This window comes from Lemur catta, chromosome 16, assembly GCF_020740605.2.
Source record: "Lemur catta isolate mLemCat1 chromosome 16, mLemCat1.pri, whole genome shotgun sequence".
Classification (NCBI taxonomy): Eukaryota; Metazoa; Chordata; class Mammalia; order Primates; family Lemuridae; genus Lemur; species Lemur catta.
The window spans coordinates 5,077,181-5,096,402 of NC_059143.1; the positions used below are offsets into that span (position 1 = coordinate 5,077,181).

Consider the following 19,222-nt stretch of genomic DNA (forward strand, 5'->3'; position numbering starts at 1 on the left):
TCTCTAACTTATGCACTCTTTCAGATTTCAGGCAAGGTCAACCTCAGATTGGGGATAAAATTTGCTAGACAAGCAGGGCCCCTGATCACTGTGCTTAATGCCCTTGTGGGCTGGTGAGTCCTTAAAACTAGCCTGTCTAGACGCTACATATGGCTCCTCAGAGAGCAGGGAAAGTTTATGGTAAATGGCCCTGGGATAGACAATGCCACTGCTGTTGATATGTATGCCCAAGTCAACTCCAGTGTGAAAACACAGCTCCACAAAGGTGATTTTGGTTTGGAGATGCTGATTTTGAAACCAGTGGAATGTTTTCTGAGTTCTGATATACGAACAGGGACAGTGGTTCTCTGCCCTGGCTGCATACCTGAGAATCACTTGAGAGCTTTAAAAAAAAATACAGGTGTGGTGGCTCCATTCCAGACCAATAAAATCAAGATTTCTGGAAGTGTGGAGATGGAGCGTTTTTAAAAAGCTCCCCAGGTGCCTGCAACATGTGGCCAGGATCAAGAACCCTATCAGATGTAGTCTAGACCATTAAAATTTCCTCTTGAGTGCATACGTTGGAAGTCTCAGAACTGGGATGTAGCTGTTAAAATCTCTAAAAACTGAACAGCCAAACTGGTATACAATGTGGCAGAAAAAGCAAGAAGTATATTTGGTAAGACCACCTATCTGCTGAGATTCTTGTGGGTCCTAACTCAGCAGTCCAAGATAGTTAATTTGAATAAATAAATAGTTACTAGTATGGGAAGCCTATCAAGAATATGAGAAAATATCCAGAGAAAACAGGATTCATGTGGAGACTCAATATGATTTAAAATTCAGGAGTGCTTCTTTACCTCTTAGTCGGGTCCCAAGAATGAGTTGTTCTAGACAGAGAGAAAGACAGAGAGAGAAAGATATCTATGAACATCAAAATTAGCAGTAGATTTACTTCAGGCGTCTACAAAACACAAACCACTTCTTGGTAGAGGTCAATGATTAGATGCTAAGTTCTGTCTTCTCCTCTAGCTCTGCTGTTGGGCGCATGACTACAGTTGGGACTCAGATACTATCTAAGCTTCTTGAGGGTGACAGAGCCCATAGACAGTCTAAGTCTCAGGGTGTCTTCACAAGATTTCAACTATCTTGATTCTCTTGAGTCTTCATTTAAAAAGTAATAGTTCACAGTTTCTCTGTAATTTTTTGGGAATTTGTGAAGGTCCCTGAGCTCAAACCATAAACTTACCGTATCCAAAAAAAAAAAAAAGTAAGAAAAAGAAAAAAAAAGGAATGTCCACAAACGCATTTAAAAGACTAAGAAAACCAGGGATTAACACAGAGAACCAAGGTTTACATAGTTAACATCAGCTGACCACTCCATCCTTTTCAACCAATGCCAGCCAGGAATGCAGGTGTGGAATGGAAGTCAGATCCTTCCCACTGCCTCCTCTTGATGCAAATACCGGTTCCGAACTGTCCTCTCTACAGATAGTATGAAAAGATCCTCTTTCTCCTTGTCCTGACAGAGCAAGACCATGCTCTAGCAAATCTGCCCTGCTTTTGAAGAGTGGTTAAATGAGAGACGCGGGCACGCTGGAGTCTCCCAAGCTAGAACTAGATTTCTCTAAATCTTATCTGGCAAAAGGGAGCGTATTAGTAGAAAGGAAGAATATTCTCAGTAACAATGTACTTTTTCCCTAGAGCCACGACAAGCAAGGAACAAACCTGAGGCAAAAACAAAACTTCCCTCCAAATGTACAAAGTGGATTTGAACATGTAATTTCTGTGCTCATTCTGGGAAAAACCCGGGATTCTCAGAGCCCATTTTCAGAATGGAAACTTCTTGGTGAAGTTAAATATGGACAGGGTCAATGATCCGGATTAATTTCGGTTCTGTTCTTCTTAATCAATGCCATTGAGTACCTGTGGACGCAGCAGAAGCGACAGTCCCAGAGACCTGGTCAAGCCCCTGGTACTCTCCTGCAGGGCCTGCGCATTTGTCCTGGGGCCCTAAACAATGCCCTGGGTTTGGGCAAGCTCAGGGCCATGCCAGGAGGACAGGATGCGGGGACACGCAACCGGAATGACAGGAGCGCGCAGAGCCGCGTGGGTGCGGGAGCGAGCAGCGGGAGGGGCGAGCGGAGGCGAGCAACCCACCTCTCCCGGGCCCCTCTCCCTGCGCGGATGCAGGCTCGCCCCCCGCGCCCGTGCACGGCGCCTGCTTCCCCAGCCGCCAAGGGGCGGGCTCCGCGCGCGCCGTCCCATTGGCGCGGGGACACGCCAGTCGCCAGTGAGGGCTTCGAAAGTTTCATTGAAGGTGGAGAAGTGCGTGCTCGCCGGGAGCCCCCGCGGCCGCGCTAGGGCGAGGCTGCACGGCGGCGGGCCGGGGGCGCGCTGGGCACTGGGACTGCCTTTGGTTTTTCGTTTCTTTTGTCAATTGAGGCGGTGGGGGAGGGCGTTGGAGCCCGACCCACGCGCTGTGCGCTGTCGTCTCCATTTCTGCCCACGCGCTCACGACTCCTTCCAGTGAGGGAGGGACTGGCAGCGCCACCCGCGGACCGACACGGGCCCCGCGGTGTCGGGGATGGTTCTGCGCCCCCGGCCGCTCCCGCCTGGGTCTCTCCAGCCGGAATCTGGGGGGCGCAGAGGCTGAGCCGCGCCGCTGCTCGGGGACCCACCGTGGGCCGCCCGGGCGCTGGGGGCTGTAGCGCGAGCCTCGGGGCCAGGGGCGGCGCGCGGCAGCCTGCGTGGGCAGAGGGGCCAAGGCCGGGCAGGCGAGACACGTTGGCTGCAGAGCGGGCTCCGCGCAGAAAACTCCCGGGCGGCCCCTGAACTGCGCCCCGGGAGCCGGGAGTGAGGGCAGCTCGCCCTTCTCTCCCCTTCCTCGCAGCGCCGCCTCCCAGGACCTGCCAAAGGGTCCCTCTCCAGGGCCCCAGCCCCAGCTGCCCCAGAAGAAGCCGGCGCCGGATTCTGGATCCCACACTTCATGGGCCGGCCGCAGGGGCGCGGGCGCCTGGCTCGGTGGCTGCCAAGGGCCTGGTGAGGGGCTGCCCGGAGCCCGGGCGCGAGAGGCGGCTGAGAGCCCAGTGAGCGCGCCCTCGGGGCGTAGAGCGCGGCGGCGGCGCCCAGGCAATGCCCGGGCGGCTGCGAGCCGCCGGCGGCAGGAGGCCCTAAGCGGGCATGGGCCTGGCGTCCCAGCAGCCCTAGGGACCCTCGAGCCTCGCCCCTCCGCTCGGACTCGCACGACCAACGCGATGGCCTCGGAAGTGGTGTGCGGGCTCATCTTCAGGCTGCTGCTCCCCATCTGCTTGGCAGTAGGTGAGTCTGGTCCGCTCAGCGGGGTTACTTGGGGAGAGCGAGGGGGCAGCTGGGTGGGGGGCTTCCTAGCAAAGGTAAGGGCTCTAGTACTCTGGGATTTGGTTCGGGAGGCCCGAGCCGAGGCCCGGGTGCCAGCAGCGTCAGCCGCGCGCTGTCCGGGTGCCACAGCCCGGCTCTCTCACTTCCCGCTCTGGGGCGCACGATTGGGGTCTCTCTTAACCTCCCAGCTGCAGAGTCCGGGTGACCGGATTCGGCGTGTGCTGGAGACTGTGCTGAATTTGGTCACACGTGGATTTTCTTTCGTGGAGTACTGACTTGTGCACAAAGGATGCCTGTCTGGCCGGAAGGCTGTCGTATCCCCATCGTAGGTAGCGTACAGGATCCCACTAGAGTCCACCGCCCCAGTGTCCCCAGACGCACAGCGCACAGGACATCCAGACGGTATGGAGGCCATCTCTCCCTACCCCACATCCCAGCAGCTGCGAAGGAAGAAGTGAACGACTCCGGGAGTTCTAAAAAGAAAAGGAGGGGCGAGGTACCGGGAAACACGCTTTGAAGTTTCTTACTTTCATTTAGCAACAAAAGCCCCTACTACAAAAGTGCTGGATGCTGAGGCTACTGACCCACAAGACCTAGTCCCGCCCTCCCAGCGCCGCCCTCTCCAGATATTTAAAGGGTTAGAAAGCGGGGTTGGAACTCCCTGGGACTGGCGAGGCTTCCGGGAGGGCCCCAAGGAAGCCTCCCTGACGCCCAGACACAGCGTCGCGCCGTTTCCACAGGGCTGGCAGGGCGTGAAAAGCAACCGGGTGCAGCGTTCTTGGAGTGGGGGACTTTCTGAGTTTCTCCTCAGATAGGCAGTGCTGTGACATTGACGCCTACGTCTAAGGGCGACCGAAGAATGCGCCCTACCTTCCCTTTACCCCCGCCCTCCAGACCTAGAAAATAGAACACTTTTAACCACGTAGCAATTGCATTTACAGAGAGGGCGTTGCCGTGGCAGAAATGGCCAACTTTCTGCATGTCGCCAGAGGTCGATGACTCGAGATCACACCTGTGCTGTATTATTTGCGCAAGTAATTGAAAGGGGGCTCTAGCGCACTAGGTGCGGGTCCACGCCGGCTACCGGGATGATTTTTGTGACTCGCTTAGTGAGTGAAGCGTCCAGGAGGTGTCAACTCAAGGAACCTCCGCGGAAAACCCGGGAGGGCTCTCCAAGCGCAGGCAAGCGATGGCCACGCGAGGGGCCCGCGTGTGCACGCCGCCCTTGCCCTCTACTTTGCAGTTCGAATTTCCAGGCAGGACCGTTTTGCAGGGGTCTTTGTCCTTAACGAGCACCGGGGTAGATGAGGAGCGCAGCTCCACACAGCGAATATGGACCTTTTCACCCGCAGTCCGGAAAGCGATTTGGGGAAAGATTTCTTTGGGTGCGTTACACACAGGTGGTGTCACTGTTCAGGGATCGTCTCTGTAGCCGAAGCGCCTGGCACTGTGCCAGGCACGTCTACTATTTGCCCATTGGTAGCTAGTGCTGGAGTTAACAAGAGGCTTTTAGCAGGGGAGGCGATTTGTACTGGTGGATGCTGACAGGGGAGGGGACCTGGGGAGTGGCACTAGGTCAGAAGCCACTCTTCTCCTCCCTCCGCAGCCCCTCCATCCCCCCTCCCTTCCCCCACGGTCCCTCTCTTTCCCCATCTCCCCTCTTCCCTCTCTGCCCTCTCCCCGGCCAGCCCCTCCCTGCGACTGTTGGAAGAACTGGGCAGTGGAACCCTGCAGCCAGCTGGGTCCACTAGGACTTGCACCATGAGCCAAGTGAAATGACAGCAGGGATAATCCGCTGACTGCCGCCACCTACCCTGACCTTGGGCTCCTGTAAGACTCAGTTCACCTGACCCCATGTCCCATGCCCTACAGCCACTGGGATTGGGACTATGGCATTGATTGCTGCCAGCCTTGGTGTTCCACCCCTCTGGCAAAGCCCTTCAGTGGGACTTGTAGTGCTGTGCCCTCCAGAGGGGAGCCGGCCAGGCCACAGTCCCAGAGGGTGAGGGGGGTGTTAAGGGGGTGGCGTGGGGGGCGCAGAAGGGTTAAGGTGCCAAAGCGGCTCCAGTGGCCTGGGGCAGAGCAGGGGTGACTGCCCAGAGGCTGAGGTCCAGGCCTGGCTCCTCCACCCCTATCTGGACCCAGCTTCTTCCACTGCACTTGGCAGTGACCCCAGCAGTGTTCACCTCCTGTAGGTTTGGGCTTGGGAGGTTGGGAGGAGCTGGGCTTCCAGGGACACCAAGGTAGTAGCCCTGAGGCCCCTCACCTGCTCCTCTGCTGCTTCCAGGACAGCTGAGCCCCGGGAGGATTCTTGGGCCTTCCCTGACCAACTCTCTCCTCCCAACTCTCCCCTCGGGACTCCCACACCTCTCTGGGCACAGGGAGGCTGACCTGGGTGTATGAAAGTGTGTATGTGTGAGTGTCTGTGTGAGCATGTGTGAGTGTGTAAGAGTGCACGTATGTGAGTGTGAATGGCGTGTGCATGTGTGAGAGGGTGTTATGAGTGTGAGTGTAGCGGGTGGAAGGCTGTAGTCCCCCAGCTCAGCCTAGAGCCTGCTGCGTTCCCAGCCTCACCGAAACCTGGCCTGGGGCAAGCAGAGGAGGTGCACGGCCCCCAGCGGGGGGAGAGCCAGAGCTCCTGGGGGACTGGACACGACTCAGCCCCTCACATGTTGGCTGCTGCTTAGGAAAGATAACCCACATCCTGGAAGATTAAGGAAGACTAATGATGCCTTCTAATTGCTATACTTATAGGTACCAAAGAGCGCTGGGTAGATGTCGCCTTATTTGAGCATTTGCTTCTCTTCTACAGGAGTGGAGATTTTCAAGGTTATTGGAGGGTTTTCAGGTCTCCCTCCTCCCAAGGTGCTACTAAATCAGATATTCAGGTTTCCCTAATATCCTGAGCATGGAGAGTGCAATGATCTGCTTGCTATTAGAATTGATTTTACATTTTAGCTATCTATTTTTATATCTGGAAAAGGCAGCCTTCAAAGCCAAGCCTTTGCAGAAGCTTATGTATTTTCTCCTTTAAACACATTTCTCTAACACTGATGTTGAAATTTTCCTGCACAGAGATGCCCTAGTCTTTTCACCTAATGAATGGGTATTAAAAAATAACTTCCATTGTGTTTAATCTGTTGTTTAGGGTTTTTTTTTCTCCCTGAAAGAAATTTAAAGGGAAGTGATAAGTGAAATCAGTCCTCTTCAATGTAGGTGTTGTGTGATTCTTCAGTATTAAAAGCAAAACAAAGCCAGAATAGAATATGTTGTTTACCATTTAAAATGAACATCAGTGGCAGATATGCCTACATCCATAGTGACTGAAAATTTTAAGTATCTCCAAAAGTATCTGTGACTACTTGGTAGCCATCTGAGTTTTTTCTTACACATAATATATGGGGGAAACAAAACAGGCAAAAACTTTCCATAATATTATGGAATCCTTTTTTTTTCTTTTTTTTTTTTTTGAGACAGGATCTTACTCTGTCACCCCAGGTAGAGTACAGTGGCATCTTCATAGTTCCTGAAACCTCCAGCACCTGGTCTCAAGGGATCCTCCTGCCTCAGCTTCCCAAGTAGCTCAGACTACAGGCACATGCCACTGTGCCCAGCTAATTTTTGTATTTTTTGTAGTGACAGGGTCTCACTATGTTGTTCAGGCAGGTCTTGAACTCCTCACCTTAAGTGATCCTCCTGCCTTGGCCTCCCAGAGTGCTAGGATTACAGGTAGGAGCCACCATGCCTGGCCATATTATAGAATCTTTAATAATTATAATAGTATCTGATAATTTTTGAACATTTTACAAATATTTTTACATTTGTCTTCTTTTAACATGATGCTACTGTAACACCCATGTCTAGGTATATTATTTGAGTTTATTCCAGGGTCAGGAATGGACTGGTGTGTTTTTATTTACCCTCCTGACCCATTCATTCCATCTCGCCTAGTCTTGCCAAGAAGACCTACTTACCCATTTTCAGGGGGAGGGGAGAGGAAACCCAGCTGGGGCAGAACAGAGGGAGAACGGGACAGCCAGAGGCCATGGCTGGTGCTTCCTCTAAAAAAAGTGACCAGAGCTTAGGAAAGAGCAGAGCAGAAAAGAGGACTGATTCTTCCACAACTGGTGCTCTGAGAAAAAACATTGAAAATCCAGAAAGAATCTCTAAAATTCCCTTTAGAGATAGTTGGATTATAGTCTGAGTAAAAATATGGGATCACTTTTGAAATAGACATAGGCATGGCTATCTAATAGTAATTTTCTTTTTACACCATAATATATTTTTCCCTAATATCCTATATCCTTTTGAAATCACACTTACACACAGTCCAAGAATGACGAATGAATGAAGCTGATTTTTCTCAGATCCGTGTTAGTGTCCCCTGTTGTTGGGTCTGCAGCTCTCAGTGGTGGGCGATGTCAGCTGCTAAAGGATTCATGGAAAGCATTTAATAAAGTAACTTTCTTTTCTGTCACACCTTCTCAGCCTTATATAGGTAGATACTATTCATCACTTTTAGAGATGAAAAAAGTAACAGTGGAAAGGATTAGAAAAGTATAGCTTCATTCTAAAATAAAATATTTTGTCAATGCGGATGGGCACGAGCGCTTTGCTGAGCCGTGGGGGCTGGAGCTGCGTGTCCATGCTGCCATTCTGTAAATAGGTGTGTTGCTTTCAGGCAATGTGCCTTTGTTCATAGTCAGAGATAAGCAGATCACTTTGAAGGTCATCTTTAGGGGAGGATGGTGTTGCCATCTGGCAATTTAAGAGACTCCTGTCCACATCCTGGCTCTGCCCTTCACTATGTAATTGTAGAGTTGTTTTGTTTGTTTGCTTCATTTTCCTTTCTGTAAAATGGAGATATTGATATCTCTGTCTTTGAGTGGTTGTGAGATAGTGTGCACAACGCACCTTGTACAATGCTGACACACTGCAGGTGCTGGATTACCGTATAAAGATTAGCAGAGAGCAGGGATGCTTGGGGAATGTCTCAGTCGAAATTAACAGACTAACAGGTAGTAGCATGGACCAGGAGGAAGCTGATCTGAGCACATGGGATTCACAGGAAGGCAACTTAGTGCCTTCCTAGAGCCAAATTATGGAAAATTTGGTGTATGTGTAGCGGGGAGGATTTTTAATCATCAGGATCTATCTCACTAGCTTTACTCAATATTCCATGTATCTGCAGCTGCATTCTTCCTATTAAATAGTATGTTCTCCTTACAACAATATTGATAGTGTTTACTTTTGTCTTTCTAATACTACGGTATCATTTTAATCTTTATTTAATATGATTTGATTTTATTTTTAACAAGGCATTTTCCTTTTGGGTCCTTGTGCTACTAATAGTTATATATGAAGTTACATAGTAACAATGTGTATAATATTATAATTTTTTGTATAAATATTCAGGAGAATTTAGAATGGTATAAGCCCACCTGGATATCAAAGAACAATTAAGAATAATATGATGATACTAGGTATGTAACATACAACATTAGATTTTGTAATATTTTTAGTTTAAAGTAGTTTTGAGGACATGGAATAAAGCAAACAAAATAAATAAAATATCCCATTGAATTGAGGCTTATCACAAAGCTGTATCTGGAAAACATCTAAAAAATATTTGGCTGTCAGTATCAGGTTTGCCACATTCCTCAGAGCCTCCACTTGTGCTTTCAGACCCACCCAGGACACAGCAAGACCAGAACAGCGAGGAGCCCTGGAACACATGCTGAGCATCCGTGCACAGCCCCTCAGACATACAGTGTTTAGCAACTTCCTCATCTTTGAACTGTCCAATACTTATGTAATCGGCATTTAGCTAAATTATTTTTGAAATTTAAGAGAGGTAACATAATTTTGCGTTTTTCTATCTATTGGCGGGTTTTTTAAAAAAAACTGTATAACAGTTACCAGTTTAAAAAATGTTTTTCATGGCTCCTGAGGAATATACATACAATTTCTGTTTGCCTTGCTACATCATATAGGACGGTGACGTTTTCTGGTCTTCTTGATTATTACTTGCTGTTTTTGAATTCTTCTTGTGCTGTACTGGTTGGACACAATTATGCATTAAATCAGGATATGTATAGATGGACATATTTAAACTTTCTTTATATATGAATTTGCAAATTTGAAGTACATTTTATAAAATAGGAATGGATTTGTTCTGTCTGGAGGTTAGTTCTGCCAGGACCTACTTGGGCTTTTTGTGGCAATTTCACTCATCATCTGGGGATGAAGCTTTTGATGAGACTTTACTCTCTTCAGGAGTTATTAGAATAAATAATGACCCAAATCAGATGACTGTCCCTGCAGTAGTTTTTCCAACTCCAAACTCTCCACCCTGCTTTAGATTTGACTTGATGAACACCAAGCATCTATCTTCCCCTGCAGCCTTCTCTGGTGTGCTCAGAAAAGTTCTAGGTCAAGTGAACAAGCTGTCCCTCCACTCCTTAACCTGCACATTTGTGATGAGACTGTTGGTGCCACTGTCCCTCAGGTGCAAGTGCTGTCCACACCAAGTATCTCATTTGTAGATGTTCCTCTAGATTTGGCCTCTCTTTTTCATCTTGGTCCACACATGTATTGCCTGGATTCATGTCCTGTGTGTCCTGCATCCTGGAGAACCTCAAGCCTCCACGCTGGCCTCGGGGCCTCTTTCTGTCTTTGCCTGGTGCGGGACCTGATGTGCCTTCCCCTGCTCACAGCCCTGCACACTCTATTCTTCAGAGAAGGATACTTGGGGCCTTTCTCAGTGGTCAGTTATACTCCAGCTTTAACCTGGTCAAATCGGGCAACATAGTTGCCAGTGTACCACCTGGTTTGGGCCCAGAGGCTCCTATTCCTGTCCTGGTAACAAGTATGTTGATGGGAGGCCCTTTCAGCCAGTTCCAAGCAAAGACAATTCTGCTTTTTGTGAGTCCTCTTTTCCATGTAGATTCCTCAGGGTAACGAGACTTAGATAAGACAAACTTTATTTCTCTCCCACAGTCATCAAGATGCAGCGGAGTGGGTGTGCTGGCTCTGCTCGATGAGATTTCCTGGGACTCAGCCGCTGCTCTGCAGTCCCACGGGGGTTGTTCGCATCCCTGTGGCTCAAGACAGCCTGTTACTGTGTCCACATCAGGCTGGAGGTCAGAGACACTCCCTCTCCATGTGCTAGGGGCACAGCCGGGAAGCTGTGAGAATCACTTTTGCTCGCATGCTGAGCCTGAATTTCATAATCTTAGCCACCAACCTAACTGCCAAGGAAGCTGGGGAATGTCCTCTTCATTTTGGTGATAAGGTGGGAAAGGTGGGTCTGTCGAGGTGACAGCGAGACAATAGATGTTAGCATGCTGATAGCAACACCAGTCTCTGCCTCCTGCAGACACTGCTGATCTCTGAGAACCACTTCACCACTTTCTTTGCTTCTAGACCTACAGCTAGACTAGTCCCTGCAGGCCCCTAACGGTGAGGTGCAAAGTGTGACCCATGAGGAGATGTGCCCTACTCCAAAAGAAGTACATAATTTTCCGAATTTATATAGAGAGAAATCTGGGGAACATGTGTGGGAGTGTGTATTAGGGAGTGGAGTAGTCATGAAAGGAACATAAAGTTGGATTGGACATAATTTATTGATATGGGCCCACCAAGCAGAGCTTGTGGATTCAAAATTGTACCTCCAGGGGTTAGAAAGGGCGCTTACAGTTTGTCTGCTTGGTTAGCTGAAACGTGGACCAAAAGGTGGCCTACGCTAAATGAAGTAAAAATGAGTTCCCTTGGTACACTGTGGAGGAAGGTCTCCAAAAGCTTAGTGAGATTGGGGTGTTAAGTGGATTTATCTTAAAAGATCTGCTCAGCCACCCTGGGAGGGTCCAAAGGACACACCTTCTACCATGACTGTGAGAAATTTGTGAGGAACTCTGTGGTCACTCTCCTCTGCCAGTCAGAAATCACAGTGGGAGCTGCTGTCACTGACTGGGGATCCTTAAACGCAGTGTGGATAGTTGTATCTGGGTGGGACAGGCCACATGGCAGCACTTGATCACCAAAGAGCAGGTAGGCCTGGTACCGTCATGGATGGTAGGGCATAGCAGCAATGAGAATGGCCTGACTTGCAGACCATTGGCCTGGGCTACTGTTTCTCGAAGTGGAATTAGATGGGTCATTTTCTGAATTGTGACTTGATTTGCATCAAGCAGAAGAGCTCTAGGTCAAATGCACAAAAGCCTAGCTTGAATTACCAAAGCAGAGAGTCACGGCCCCTCAAGCAATTCCCAGACTTGAGCAGTTTACAGAAAGTACAGAACCCCTGAAGTGAAGGGGAAGCCAGGTCCCCTTGAGGAAGGACCCTGTTACACTGCCAACTACATTTTCATTTTACTTTTCCCATCCCATTTCCTTGAGTAACAAGTCTCTTCATTTAAAGTGCAAGTATCTGTGGGAAGATTAAATGGCTATTTGTTACCCGCATATTAATATAAGTTGGTTCAAATAGCTTATTTTCATCCTACCTTCCATTTGAGATTGGATGGACATTTTAAATGGGTGAGAGAAAGAGTTTTTAAATGGTGGATATGGGTACAATCCAGATGCCCAGGGATTTTTTTAGGGGATCATAGTTTCACTGGACATTTAAGAACTTATCAAGAAGAGTTCCAACACAGACAGTAGCACATCTTTCTCAGGGTCAGCTCTACATGAGAAAACAGGACATAAAAATCTTTCTCTTCTTCCTCCTCCTTCTTCTTTTTTTTCTTTTTCTTTTTGCATTATATGGTTTCTGACATTTAAGGGGAAATGTGCCATCCTGATTGAGAAGCCCAGCTGTAAAGCAGGATTGTTTGGGCACAGATCTTGGCTTCGTTATAGAGCTGTGTAACCTTGATCAGGTTGTTTTACCTCTCTGGTTTTGAGATATTTCATCTGTAACATGAGTTGATAATAATAGTACTTAACTCAGAGGATTGTTGCACAGTTTAGATGAAAATGCATATAAAGTGTTTTGAGCAGTGCCAGACATAAATAAATAGCAGCTCTTACATAGACAGTTCCAGACTCAGAAGTTAGGCATTGCTATTAGTTGAGTAAGATGTGTTGGCTAGTTTGAGTTCCTGCTCATCAAGAGAAACACAGTTTCCTTGGGCACATAACTTGAGCTCCAATCAGCTTACAGGAAGCCTTGGAACATGACCTGTCAAAGGTTGAGGGTGGCCTTGTCCTCGCACCATCCCCTAATCAGATGTGCTGGGTGGCCTCTGGGCCCGTGTTCATTGTTACCTTTGAAACAATGTGACAACTGTGACATCTTTCTCTTTCTTTGATGCTCCTTCCCAGGCAGAATGAATCATTCCCTCTGCGTTCACCCCCTCCTTTGTTAATACTCAACATAGAGTTTTGCGCTTAACTGTATGATCTCTCTTCTCTTCTGTGTGTCTGCAAGTTCAGGGACACTGTATAATCCTTGCCGATACCCCCAGCACTGAACGTACTGCTTAACATATAGATAGCAGCCATTTCAAAAAGATTTTTTGAACTGTAGGCTTTTCAAACTGTAACGATTGTGTCTGATCATTACGCTTCAGCTCTCCAGCAAGGGCTGTAATGCACAGTGAGCACTGAAGAAATATTTGCCAACTGGCTAATTAAAACATTCTCAGAAGTCTGAAAATAGACTTAGGTCTAGCTTTCTATCACTACTGGTTTTTAAGTCTTTGAATATAAAATTTATAGCAGTCTAATGTATACTATCTGTGACTCTCATAAATGTGAATTTTATCAGTATGGCATTTAACACCTTTTACTTGCTTTGTAGTGAATAGAGAAGGAAAAACCCATTTGATGATGGTAAATCTTGACCGAGTATCCTCTTTGAAGTGCATATTATTTTTTAAAATGTTTTCGGCTCTACTGGAACCACACAAATCGATCTGTTTTCTCTTGTGGTCACATCCTCTAGGTCAGCAGTTTTGGCCACAGGTACAGAAAAGGAGGGAGAATGTACACCCTTAACAAGCTGGTAATGTTGACCCACCACGGAAGTGAATTACAGAGATGTCAGCAATGCGCCATCCTTGGCCCTGCCACATCCTCCCCCCTTCTGCTTTCCCAGGACTGTCCCTGGCTGCCCGCAGTGTGGGCTTGGGCGCTGCAGCAGGAACTCGGCCCCCGCTAGAGAATCCACCCAGGCAGTGCACGGTGTGGACAGGGCCGTGGTCTGAAGGTCTGATGAACAAGTCTGGGTCCTGTTCATAACGAGGCTTGTGACTTTGCCAAGTCACAGAATTACATCGTCTCTAGAATGAGGTGTTCAAGGCTAAGACATATTTTCATGATTCTTAGAGTAATATTTCCACACATCCTTTTTTAATATTAAAAGATATGACTACAAATCACCACTTTTTACCTACACACCAGAAGTTTCATATTTAAATTGTTCTGGCCTCTTAATAACCATCATAAATACATTGCTTAGAATGTGCTCTCACAAAAAGGTTAGGCACTACTAAGGAAAATAATTTTTTATCATGTTAGATAATTCGATTCAGGATTTTACAGAACAGTTGGTTGTGAAGGAGAGACGTTCTAGTGTGGGCCTTGCAATCCTGGAGTCTTGCCCATCCCCCTCACTTGCTGCTGGCACAGAACCACACTGACCAAGCATCGCCCGCAGTGGTAATAACAAGAACAAGATGCGTGATCACCTTTGGTTTTGAATTGGCTTTGTGTATATGCAGAAATAAAGGAATTTTACCACCCATAGTTTGTGATTAGACATGGCTATAAAGAAAATCAAGCTACATTATAGTTACTAATTAAGGCAAAACAATCTTACAGGAATGTAGAACTGTATAAATAAGACTTGGGTCAGAAGAAGCTATTTTGAGTAAAATACTGAACGTAATTAGTACAACATTGTAGTGACATTGTAGATCTTATGGGGTCCTTGCTAGATAATTCTATTATCCATAAACGGCAAAGGGAGGCTGAGCAAAGCCATCAGGTCTGTGTAGGTAAGAGAGTCACAGGGGAGGGCTCCCCCTGCAGGTGTTGCTGTTGTGGCCTCAGCACTACCCAGCGGGGTGTGGGCTCCCTGCATTTCCACTCCTCCCCCTTCCTTTTTCAAGTTAAATATTAGACCTTGCTCATGCCTGGCTACTCCTGACCCTTGCTAACCTTGGACCCAGAGTCAGTCTAGCTGGTAAGCAGTGATGCCTTCTTAGCTAGAGCCAGGCCTGCCACCTGCCAGCTAAACACAGTTGCCCCAGCACACAGCCTCGGGCACCCCATTTTCACTCAGGAGAGAGGATTAAAGGTCAAATTACAAGGCTATGGGAAGCGAGACAGTCATAAGATGGGCTTTGTATCTTGTGAGCTTATATTTTCAGGACGTCTCCAGCTCCCTAGAATTTTTCACTAACCACAAACCTCTTTAGCAATAATTTTCAAAGCATCATCACGTTTTCTGTTGCCTTGCCTTAGAGCCACATTGTGTTTCTGATCCATGGTGACACTGCCTAACACCCCCACCTCATTCACTGGACTCAGCTTGTAATTACTTTGGGCTATTGTCAAACATGAATGTGCAACAATTTCCCATCATGGAGGTTGTTTTAGAAAAACATGACATGGCCCCTAAAGACATTTCTTAAATTGGCTATCAAATATTTTGAGCAAATATCTTTAGAATAAGAGTGTATCTTCCCAAAGTTACTGCTTAGAAGGGAACAAATCTCAGGTATTACCTTTCCCCGTGACTCCAATTGGTTATTTATTCCAATGTAGCTATACTCAGATTTGCAGATTAGATCTAGCTCTGGAAGGTACATGTTTTATTTTTCAGCTTATTATGGTGGTACAAAAGTTTAGTTTATGTATATTGCCCATCCCCCACCCCCACCCCGCACACCTGAATCAGAGCTTCAAGCATGTCCATTCCCCAGACAGTGCTGCGCATCACACTCATCATGTAGATATACACTCATCCCCTCCCCCTATCCCCCACATCTGTCCGACACCCAGTTGGTGTTATTCCCAAATGTGCACTTAGGTGATGATCAGGGAAACCTATTTGCTGGTGAGTACATGTGCTTATTTTTCTGTTCTTGGGATACTTCACTTAGTAGAATGGGTTCCAACTCTCTCCAGGAGAACAAAAGAGATTCTATATCACCGTTATTTCTTATAGCTGAATAATACTCCATGGTATACATATACCACATTTTACTAATCCACTCATGAATTGATGGGCATTTGGGTTGTTTCCACATCTTTGCAATTGTGAATTGTGCTGCTATAAACATTTGGGTGCAGATGTCTTTGTAATAGAATGTCTTTTGATCTTTTGGGTAGATGCCCAATAATGGGATTGCTGGATCGAATGGTAGGTCTACTTGTATCTGTTTAAGGTATCTCCATATTGGTTTCCATAGGGGTTGCACTAGTTTGCAGTCCCACCAGCAGTGTATGAGTGTTCCTGTCTCTCTGCATCCATGCCAACATGTATTGTTTTGGCACTTTTTGATAAAGGCCATTCTCACTGGAGTTAAGTGATATCTCATTGTGGTTCTGATGTGCATTTCCCTGATGATTAGAGATGTTGAACATTTTTTCATATGTTTGTTAGCCATTCTTATATCTTCTTTTGAAAAATTTCTATTCATGTCCTTTGTCCACTTTCTAATAGAGCTGTTTGATTTTTTCTTACTGATTTTCCTGAGTTCTAAATAGATTCTTGTTATCAGTCCTTTACCAGATGTGTAGCATGCGAAAATTTTTTCCCATTCTGTAGGTTGTCTGTTTGCTCTCTAGTGACTGTTTCTTTAGCTGTGCAGAAGTTTTTTAATTTAATCAGGTCCCATTTATTTATTCAATGCAATCCCTATTAAACTACCAACATCATTTTTCACAGATATAGAAAAAATAATTTTACGCTTTGTATTGAACCAGAGAAGACCCCGTTTAGCAAAAGCAATTTTAGGCAATAAAAACAAAATGAGAGGTATTAATTTACCAGACTTCAAACTATACTACAAGGCTGTGGTTATTAAAACTTCATGGTACTGGCACAAGTGCAGGGACACAGACCAGTGGAACAGAACAGAAAATCCAGATATAAAACCATCCTCATATATCCATCTAATCTTTGACAAAACAGAAAAAAACATACTCTGGGGACAAGAATCCTTATTCAATAAATGGTGCTGGGAAAACTGGATAGCCACATGTAGAAGACTGAAACAGGACCCACACCTGTCACCTCTCACAAAAATCAAATCACGGCAGATAACAGACTTAAACCTTAGGTGTGAAACTATTAGAATTCTAGAAGACAATGTAGGAAAGACTCTTATAGATACTGACCTAGGCAAAGAATTTATGAAGAAGACCCCCAAGACAATCACAGCAACAACAAAAATAAATAAATGGAAGGTACATGTTAAACATAGCGCTGGCCTTGAAGGGAAGGAGAAGGATGCTGGTCAAACAACCCTTGTTGAGAATACCTTTGCAATGTGACCAATACTATCATCATGTTTTATAAATTTGAGCACACATGTAAGGCATTTTCTTAAAAAGAACATTTGAAGTAGGGTTTTAATAGTCCCCTGGTGATTTTGTTTCTTTCAATCACTTTTTAAAAAAATCATCCTTTGATTTGGACCAATTTTTCGTGTCCCCTCCTCACTGCATGAGAGCTATATACATTTCCCAGCACTCGCCAAAATCATACAGTATTCCAAGATGTTCATGTGCCCAGCCTTTCCTGTCTTAAATAGCACTGGCTTTTGTTTACCCCTGTCTGGTTTTTTGTTGATTCATATCTTTTTATCACTTTTGACATTACTGCTTTCTAGGTTTCTTTTTTGGCTATTGCCCAAAAGGAGTTTGACAGTTTTTTTAAATGTTATTTTGAAAGTCTCTAAATATTACCATTTATACTTTTCCATCCGTGTATTCCTGGTCCAATTGTGGACACTTCATCTTTATCTCATTTCTTGATAGAAAAACACAAGAAAAGATTTTTTTGCTGGCCTAACTTCTTCTTTCTCCTTTAACATTAAACAACACAGGGGGACAAATATAAAAGAGGTTCAGATGTGGTCTGTGGTGTCTGCAGTTTGGTGTCAATGCCCCTCCAGCCTGATTTTTGTATCACCAAGTCATCTATTGTTCTTTCTTTCTCCTCAAGGGGTTCTTTGAATTTTGTGATATAATTCCTGTTGGGAAACATTTTTATTTTACATAGATGTTCAATATCTTCTTGCAATAATTTATGACAGTGAGTTATAAAGAGTTTATGATTAGATATTTTTGAGAATTGCTGGGATAACTAAATTAAATGTTCTGCATGGCAAGCCTGTTCAGAACATAGCATCTACTGCAAATTGTGACTTTCTAAGTATTTAGTATAATAGATAATGTTTCCCAAACCTATTTGGCCACAGAACCCCTATTTGTTACCCTTAGCACTGATGGTCTGGGAAGACACATTGGAAAATTCTGGACTTTTGGACTCTTGGAATTTTGTACTAACCAATGAAGCAGTTTATTTTGAGATAGGGGGACTTTCAGAAAACCCCAAATCTCTCTTTCTAGGTGTGTGCATGAAGCCAACCCTAATGGGGGGTCCCTGTCAGGCCCATCAGTGCAAAAGAACAGATGTGGTTGTCCTTTTCTATGTGTACTCACTGACTTATGTTTATACTATTTATTGTAAAAAAAACCCAAACACACACACACACACACACAGACACACACACACACACAAAGTGACCCAAAGTAGAGAAACAGTCTTAGAAACTAGATAATCCAATGGCTATAGAATACCTGAAAATAACCAGGCCACACACATTTTCAAGTCTAACAGCAAAATCGTGAAAAACCAACAAAGGAGTTGAAACAAGTCAAACGGCTTCCTGCACCATCCTCACCTCCTCTCAACTGGATGGCTGCCTCCTGAGGGTCCTCCTGCTCTAGATGCTTCTGTGTTGTCCACTCTCCACTGCCAGCCACCTGGGTCTGTTAACAGTGAGGTCAGATGTCATTCCTCTGCCTTAAACCCTCCAGCACTTAAAAACCAAACACTCAGCAAACCCTGTAAAGCCCATGGCTCCTGCGCCCTCTAACCACACTCGCGTTGCTTTTACTACTCAGGTTCAGCTGTTTGTGCTTTAAGGCCTTTGTACTTGCTTTCTGCTCTGATGGGCAATTTCCCCTGGATCTTGGCTCATATGTCACCTACTCAGGGACCTCTTTCTGCCCTACATACACCCCTGCCCCGTCACTCACTGTCACACCACAGCACTTCCTCTTGTCTCTCCTCTTTCATGGTCGTGAGTTTGGTTATTAGTTTCCTCCGACTGAAGCATTCATCCCAGGAAGACAAGAACCCAGTCTCTGTCTTAGTCCCTGCCATACCTGCCACACCTCAGGGAGGGTCTGGCCTGCAGCGACACACAGTCGTTGGGCACAGCGTCCGAAGTGTGTGCCTGGCGATGGAAACAGCGTCCCCACATTCATTCCCTCCTGCACTCGTTTGGGTCTCAATCTCATCTGTAGAATAGAAGTAACAATAATAGTACCTGCCTCATAGGGTGACCAGAGAATTAAAAAAATTAATATATTTAAAGTGCGGTTAACACAGTATTTGGCATGTAGTCAGCATTTAATATTAATAAACATAAATAATTATTGTGATATTGATCTTCCACATTTGTTGGTCAACCAGCAGGGCTAGATTCTGGGAGGACCAAAGGCGTGTAAGGCCTGGCTCCTGCTCTTGAGATTCTCCTTAGACCTCAGGGAGCCTAGATTCCCTGTAGTTCTCAGAATAAACAAATTGCCAGTGGTGTCCACCATGTCCCGCGTGCCCCGCAGTGGTCTGAGCGGT

The 19,222-nt window shown here is 46.2% G+C and overlaps 1 protein-coding gene across 2 annotated transcripts in view; it reads left to right on the forward strand.

Moving 5' to 3' along the window:
• The first annotated feature begins 2,292 nt into the window (after positions 1 to 2,292).
• The window catches only part of PIEZO2 (piezo type mechanosensitive ion channel component 2), a 441,466-nt gene continuing 424,536 nt past the window's right edge, over positions 2,293 to 19,222 (forward strand). For both annotated transcript variants that reach the window (XM_045527221.1, XM_045527222.1), the window contains exon 1: positions 2,293 to 3,300. In XM_045527221.1, the coding sequence (XP_045383177.1) occupies positions 3,237 to 3,300 (64 nt within the window). In that variant the 5' untranslated portion in view covers positions 2,293 to 3,236. The remainder of the gene's footprint in view (positions 3,301 to 19,222) is intronic.